General features: G+C 41.4%; 1 protein-coding gene across 2 annotated transcripts in view; it reads right to left on the bottom strand.

The window, feature by feature from the left end:
- LOC121715531 (noelin-like) overlaps window positions 1-8,420 on the bottom strand; it is a 35,122-nt gene extending 26,702 nt beyond the window's left edge. Inside the window, exon 1 of one of the 2 annotated variants that reach the window (XM_042101364.1) lies at window positions 8,020-8,420. In XM_042101364.1, the coding sequence (XP_041957298.1) occupies window positions 8,020-8,085 (66 nt within the window). In that variant the 5' untranslated portion in view covers window positions 8,086-8,420. Of the gene's footprint in view, window positions 1-4,801; window positions 5,285-8,019 lie in introns of those variants that run through there. The other variant, XM_042101363.1, reaches the window with a different exon arrangement.
- Window positions 8,421-8,650: the final 230 nt, after the last annotated feature.

Raw genomic sequence — 8,650 nt, forward strand, 5'->3', positions numbered from 1 at the left:
AACATCTCCAGTTCATTGTTGAGTGTGTAACGCCTCATTTGACACGGTTCAACTGCAATAGGCGTGATGTTTGTGTGTGTGATGGTTAAACTGCTATAGGTGTGATGTGTGTGTGTGTGATGGTGCTATAGGCATGATGTGAGTGTGTGTGTAATGGTTTAACTGCTATAGGCGTGATGTGTGTGTGTGTGATGGTTGAACTGCTATAGGCGTGATGTGAGTGTGTGTGATGGTGCTATAGGTGTGATGTAAGTGTGTGTGATGGTGCTATAGGTGTGATGTAAGTGTGTAAAGGTTTGACTGCTACAGGCTTGATGTGAGTGTGTGTGATGGTGCTATAGGCTTGATGTGAGTGTGTGTGATGGTGCTATAGGCTTGATGTGAGTGTGTGTGATGCAAAACTACACTATGAGTGTGTGTGATGGTGCTATAGGTGTGATGTGAGTGTGTGTGAGTGTGTGTGATGGTGCTATAGGCGTGATGTGAGTGTGTGTGATGGTGCTATAGGCGTGATGCAAAACTACACTAGTGTGCCTGTGGTGTGGTATATCACTGTTGGGACGCCAGACAGAGCGTGTAGTGCTATGTCCAGAGACAGAGCATGTAGTGCCATGTCCAGAGACAGGTCAGTTCATCAGCAACGTGAATAATCCTGGGCGCTGAGAAATGATGAGAATCCCACACCACTGCCAACTGCTTCACCACAGCACGCAAATCTGCATCATCTTATACCGACAGAAAAACGGACAATCCATCTTATACCGACAGAAAAACGGACAATCCATCTGGGGACAATCCATCTGGTACCGACAGAAAAACGGACAATCTATCTGGTACCGACAGAAAAACGGACAATCCATCTTATACCGACAGAAAAACGGACAATCCTTCAGCATATACGTAACTCCCTGTTGTATCTGATTCTGCTTGTTCCCTTGGTGCACAATAAAACATGCAGAAAGTTGGCTAATAAGGCAAACATCTACATAGTGTACATCACTTTAATAATGTATTCCCATGCTTATGGAGTATGGCAGCATATGACCCTCTAGTTTATAATAATGTATTCCCATGCTTATGGAGTATGGCAGCATATGACCCTCTAGTTTATAATAATGTATTCCCATGCTAATGGAGTATGGCAGCATATGACCCTCTAGTTTATAATAATGTATTCCCATGCTTATGGAGTATGGCAGCATATGACTCTAGTTTATAATAATGTATTCACATGCTAATGGAGTATGGCAGCATATGACTCTAGTTTATAATAATGTATTCCCATGCTTATGGAGTATGGCAGCATATGACCCTAGTTTATAATAATGTATTCCCATGCTTATGGAGTATGGCAGCATATGACTCTAGTTTATAATAATGTATTCCCATGCTAATGGAGTATGGCAGCATATGACCCTCTAGTTTATAATAATGTATTCCCGTGCTTATGGAGTATGGCAGCATATGACTCTAGTTTATAATACCGTACATAATAATGTATTCCCATGCTTATGGAGTATGGCAGCATATGACCCTCTAGTTTATAATAATGTATTCCCATGCTTATGGAGTATGGCAGCATATGACCCTCTAGTTTATAATACCGTACATAATAATGTATTCCCATGCTTATGGAGTATGAAAGCATATGACTCTAGTTTATAATAATGTATTCCCGTGCTTATGGAGTATGGCAGCATATGACTCTAGTTTATAATAATGTATTCCCATGCTTATGGAGTATGGCAGCATATGACCCTCTAGTTTATAATACCGTACATAATAATGTATTCCCATGCTTATGGAGTATGAAAGCATATGACTCTAGTTTATAATGCCGTACATAATAATGTATTCCCGTGCTTATGGAGTATGGCAGCATATGACTCTAGTTTATAATAATGTATTCCCATGCTTATGGAGTATGGCAGCATATGACTCTAGTTTATAATGCCGTACATAATAATGTATTCCCATGCTTATGGAGTATGAAAGCATATGACCCTAGTTTATAATACCGTACATAATAATGTATTCCCATGCTTATGGAGTATGGCAGCATATGACTCTAGTTTATAATAATGTATTCCCATGCTTATGGAGTATGAAAGCATATGACTCTAGTTTATAATAATGTATTCCCATGCTTATGGAGTATGGCAGCATATGACTCTAGTTTATAATAATGTATTCCCATGCTTATGGAGTATGGCAGCATATGACCCTCTAGTTTATAATAATGTATTCCCATGCTTATGGAGTATGGCAGCATATGACTCTAGTTTATAATAATGTATTCCCATGCTTATGGAGTATGGCAGCATATGACTCTAGTTTATAATAATGTATTCCCATGCTTATGGAGTATGGCAGCATATGACTCTAGTTTATAATACCGTACATAATAATGTATTCCCATGCTTATGGAGTATGGCAGCATATGACCCTCTAGTTTATAATAATGTATTCCCATGCTTATGGAGTATGGCAGCATATGACTCTAGTTTATAATAATGTATTCCCATGCTTATGGAGTATGGCAGCATATGACTCTAGTTTATAATAATGTATTCCCATGCTTATGGAGTATGGCAGCATATGACTCTAGTTTATAATACCGTACATAATAATGTATTCCCATGCTTATGGAGTATGGCAGCATATGACTCTAGTTTATAATAATGTATTCCCATGCTTATGGAGTATGGCAGCATATGACTCTAGTTTATAATACCGTACATAATAATGTATTCCCATACTTATGGAGTATGGCAGCATATGACTCTAGTTTATAATACCGTACATAATAATGTATTCCCGTGCTTATGGAGTATGAAAGCATATGACCCTCTAGTTTATAATAATGTATTCCCATGCTTATGGAGTATGGCAGCATATGACTCTAGTTTATAATAATGTATTCCCATGCTTATGGAGTATGGCAGCATATGACTCTAGTTTATAATAATGTATTCCCATGCTTATGGAGTATGGCAGCATATGACCCTCTAGTTTATAATAATGTATTCCCATGCTTATGGAGTATGGCAGCATATGACTCTAGTTTATAATAATGTATTCCCATGCTTATGGAGTATGGCAGCATATGACTCTAGTTTATAATAATGTATTCCCATGCTTATGGAGTATGGCAGCATATGACTCTAGTTTATAATACCGTACATAATAATGTATTCACGTGCTTATGGAGTATGGCAGCATATGACTCTAGTTTATAATACCGTACATAATAATGTATTCCCATGCTTATGGAGTATGGCAGCATATGACCCTCTAGTTTATAATAATGTATTCCCATGCTTATGGAGTATGGCAGCATATGACTCTAGTTTATAATACCGTACATAATAATGTATTCCCATGCTTATGGAGTATGGCAGCATATGACCCTCTAGTTTATAATAATGTATTCCCATGCTTATGGAGTATGGCAGCATATGACTCTAGTTTATAATACCGTACATAATAATGTATTCCCATGCTTATGGAGTATGGCAGCATATGACTCTAGTTTATAATACCGTACATAATAATGTATTCCCGTGCTTATGGAGTATGGCAGCATATGACCCTCTAGTTTATAATAATGTATTCCCATGCTTATGGAGTATGGCAGCATATGACTCTAGTTTATAATACCGTACATAATAATGTATTCCCATGCTTATGGAGTATGAAAGCATATGACTCTAGTTTATAATAATGTACATAATAATGTATTCCCATGCTTATGGAGTATGGCAGCATATGACTCTAGTTTATAATACCGTACATAATAATGTATTCACGTGCTTATGGAGTATGAAAGCATATGACCCTCTAGTTTATAATAATGTATTCACGTGCTTATGGAGTATGGCAGCATATGACCCTCTAGTTTATAATAATGTATTCACATGCTTATGGAGTATGAAAGCATATGACCCTCTAGTTTATAATAATGTAGTCACGTGCTTATGGAGTATGGCAGCATATGACTCTAGTTTATAATAATGTATTCCCATGCTTATGGAGTATGGCAGCATATGACTCTAGTTTATAATAATGTATTCACGTGCTTATGGAGTATGGCAGCATATGACTCTCTAGTTTATAATGCCGTACATTTTGTGTACCAGTCTGAACTTTCACTATTCAATTGGTAATAAACTCCCTGACAAGCAACACGCAAGCCTCTGTCTCTAAAATAATTATAAATTTAATCTCCAGGACTAACCATGACACTCAATTTGAGATGTTCAATCAGCCAAAATGAGACATAAACGGCTTAATAAAATTACCCCACTGCACTTACACACCTATCCAGCCCAATCAATATCTTCATTAAGTGTTAATGAGCTGCCCATTGACGAATGAGGTGGTCACTCCATCATGGTGAAGTTGACCAGACAACATAATCAGCGCTCACAGTGCTTCTTACAGCGAGTGGAAATTTAATATAGATTGCATTTCAAGTGTGACCTTGTAAGATTATGAACAATTTCCTGATTTCAGAAATACTTTTAAATTACTTCAATCATTTACTATGCTACACACGTGATAGCCACAAATCAGTTTCATTTTGTTGAAGCTGTGTAATATGTTAAAGAAATTATTAATGAATGTCTTCGTCAATTATACACAAGTAAATAATTATTCAACAGAGAGAAAGCTCTAATTTTATCGACAATTTGAATGAACTAGTGGCTACTGAAATGCACGATCGGTCGGTGCTCTTGCCCTAGGGCAGTGATCTAATAGGTGACCTCTGATACTGAAGGTGTCGTGGATGTGGACTCACTCCGGTACTCCGGTCCGGAACCCCCGGAGGCGCAACGTTCAGTGCCGTGGCGTTGAGTCCTACGATGGACGGCAACGTTTGTGACATCCAGTTCGTGATCATCGCCATGGTGCTCAGAACGACCCCGATCTTAAGCAGCGGCACCGACATGATTTATCTTCCTTAGATTCCCGCTTCAGACACCTTCATTCGTCCCATTGCGATTGAAAAATAACGGGGCAACCGGTGTTGCCAATAAAAGTTTGGAGCAACATCTGCGGCCACCGGCTGCACAGCAACACATTGGGCATCTCCAAACACGCTCCTTGTCCCGGAGGATAGAGTGCTGGGTCGGCGCAGACACTGGAAGTAGTAATACTCTCTGCCTCTGCCCGTCGCGTCGCCGCACTCGAGTGTGGAAGGACTTGGCTACGGGAGACGCAAGGCTCTCTCTCGCTCACTGCCCCCGCCCACCACCTAGCAAGTCTCAACAGCGCGCCTCATCTCCCACCCCATCGCGCACGCACCCCTTTCGGTCCACCCGCTGCTGCACTCAGATGTTCTCTTCCGTGGGACAATATCGAATTTGGTGACGTAAATCATATTTTACGTAGTTCTCATCCGAAGGTATACACGTTAACAGTGTCATTGTACAACCCTGACAAATTAATTTGTGCAGGAAATGGATAAATCCTGATGCTTTGCCAAAACATTGCTCTCTACATTACAGGGTAAATTATATAATAAGGTCCAGGCCAAGTGGTAATTGAAATAAAGATCATTCAATAGCTTAGATCAGGTTTGGAAGCGTGAATGAAGCCGTTTCGTCCTATCCACAATTTGGTTTGCCCCGATAAGAAGGGACGCTAGTTTTCTGATCACATAAATACGTCAAAATAGTCTCTGCATCCTAAAAACTGTAAATGTGTCAGATTTTAATGTGATTTAGATACGTAAGACACTGATCAGCACCTTCACAATTGTAGGCTATCTTTTAAAGTTGAGTTACCAGAGACCATAGGCCTACCATCGACATCTTGTGGCCATTGCTGGAACTGTACACTAGAGTGAAATAACAAATGTATACTTATGCCGTTATAAAGATGTTTTAAAATTGTGAAATCATTTTCATAACGCACGATTTAATCGCTCCACTAGAATACAAACAATGCGATCGTTGGCCTTTAACGCAGAGCCATTAAGGAATTTCTGACAGCGCAGACAGTGTCGATAGTCCTCATGGGCTCACTCTGATGTTAGGGATATTTCCCAAGTACTGTGGACGAAGAGATGAATACACTCATCCATACATTGTTGCGAAGATTGGATATATTTGCAGGGAATTTACAACCATTTGGTTGAAAGTTGAATGCAGAATGGCACCAGCTTTGACCAACAGGTGGCGCTGTGGGACGTATTATGAGACAGGCCTGAGACTGCAGGGGTTCGAGGTAATGAGCACCTGATCGGAGTCTTCTCGGCCTTCTGGAGCCGCTGTCCTCAGTCCAGAGGCGTTGATCATTGCCCTTAGGTCCAGTGTCAATTTAGGCCTATGAGACGATATCAGGAATCAGCTATGCCACTCGCATCATTAGGTTAGGTAACCTGAATTCCACATGGAGAGGAAAAGTAGGCTATTCTATGCATTTGCCCATAGAGTCGGCAGCCATGCAGTGTACCTGGCGCTTCTCCCCATCCTCGTTAAGTATATGTAAACTTTTTTGATCCCGTGAGGGAAATTTGGTCTCTGCATTTAACCCAATCGGTGAATTAGTGAAACACAAACAGCACACAGTGAACACACAGTGAGGTGAAGCACACACTAATCCCGGCGCAGTGAGCTGCCTGCTACAATGGCGGCGCTCGCGGAGCAGTGAGGGGTTAGGTGCCTCAAGGGCACTTCAGCCGCGGCCCACTGGTCGGGGCTCGAACCGGCAACCCTCCGGTTACAAGTCCAGAGTGTGCCACGGCTGCCCACTGGTTAAGCACGGCTGAAGACCAATGTGACATGACCACTCTTCAGCAAACTAAATTAATTAATTCGGTTTTATTGTATCCTTCATGATTCTAAGAGGATAAAATACATACTGAGAACCATCTTTGTGGCCTTCTTTGTGGGTTGAATAAACCCCTTCACAACGAGAGTAATAGACGAACGAATTTGGATATGTAAAGGCAATAACAAAAATAGGCAGCTATAGATGTCATCTTCAGTGATTCTCACAGATACAAGAGTTCCAATAATAACGTTTTAGTTCTTGTTTGGTGGTGACAAGAGACACCAATCTGTTGTGCCACACTGTGGAGCCAGCTGTTCCAAATGGCCATATCACGTTTTAATGAATGCGTTCGGTTGCGTATCCTTCGCTTCGGTGGAACGGCGGGAGATTGGAGAGACAGAGGTCAGCTATTCCACACAGCCTCTAATCAGCCCCGCTTCAGAGACGCCCGCCATCAGCCAAATAGACTAATTAACTTCTGTCAGCCTACATCTAAATCTAAACTTAGCAACTCCAAATTGCACTGTCTTGAACAATCACCTGAAACTGTCAACAAGATTACCTTCGTGTTCTGAATTAAAATGAAATAATACATAGGCTAATTGATCTATATAAAGAATGGGAAGCTGTTTGGGTTACAGGGAGACCCATACGAATAGACATGTCATGGAGAAGTTTCATTAAATCAATGTATACGCTGATTCAACAACTGTGGACTTTGTAACATGAACTACTGAGAGATAAGACCAACAGGCGATTTCGACATCCTCTAATGTTCAGAGCCAAGAGATGACTACAATCGACCAAAGTTTTTTTCACTTCTGGAGTTGGTAGTGGGCTGTGTGTTGCTGGCAAAATTATAAAATATTCTTATTTGTTCATAAAACATAGGACATTCAAGTACCGGTGTAGGCTACTCATTCCGAATCATTAATCCGTTCTGATTGTAGGCTTTTGAGTTGTAAAACGGAGTGATGTTAACTGCTAAATGAAGACATTCAAAACAATGCATAAAAGCAAAGCATACATCCTATCTCAGTGGAACCTTATACGGGCGACTGCATAGTCGGCTACCGTGCCTATCTCCGCACCTTGCAGACCTCATCAGCTGCATGATAACGATTGCTCGATGCAATCTACCCAAATAAGGCTCGTTGTACGGACGTACATAATGTACAAAGCCCTTTGTTTGATCTCATTATCAGTGAGTACGGTGGGAAATGGCGTTTATAAACCTACTTGGGTGAGTTCGGAGCCCATCAAGACGAGCAGGGTGAGACTCAGAAGCTTTTCTGCAGGTTGCATCTTGCGCTTCGGGTAGCACCCGATCCAGGGCTCTCACATACAGATGGATTTTCTTCCCCCCAAAACAGTCCTCCGCTCGCTATGAAAGCCAGGTGCAATCCGCTTCGCAGCCTTTAGCAGTGGAATACCGGTAAGGAAATCTTGTTTGCAGAGGCGTCACTTTGCATATTTATCGCATCTTAGTTCTTCGGCGTGCCAGGGGCGACTGCCTCCTTTTCAGTCTTCCCGGATGGAGACGTCGGTGGCCAAACCTTTGAAAGGAAATGCCATAAACACGTTTCACGATCCCCGCTGTCAAAAGTTGGCAGCTTAATAAGGGCAGCGCGGCGAGAGGGGGAAATTTGAGAAAAACTAGCGCTGACCGTGGTGCTGAAACCGGATATGACATAGGCAGGCGTGGGAAATTCAAGCCGCTGGGGCGGGGTGGTGATATGGATAGCTGTTTGGTAATTCTGGTGTGACGAGGGAAGGTGGTCCAGAACACCGTGTTAAAGGTAGAATTTTGTTTCAGGCGACTGTAACTTTACTTCTGTCATTCCAATCTGAACAGGGGATCTCAGGTTAA

The sequence above is a fragment of the Alosa sapidissima genome, chromosome 8 (genome assembly GCF_018492685.1).
Source record: "Alosa sapidissima isolate fAloSap1 chromosome 8, fAloSap1.pri, whole genome shotgun sequence".
NCBI lineage: Eukaryota > Metazoa > Chordata > Actinopteri > Clupeiformes > Clupeidae > Alosa > Alosa sapidissima.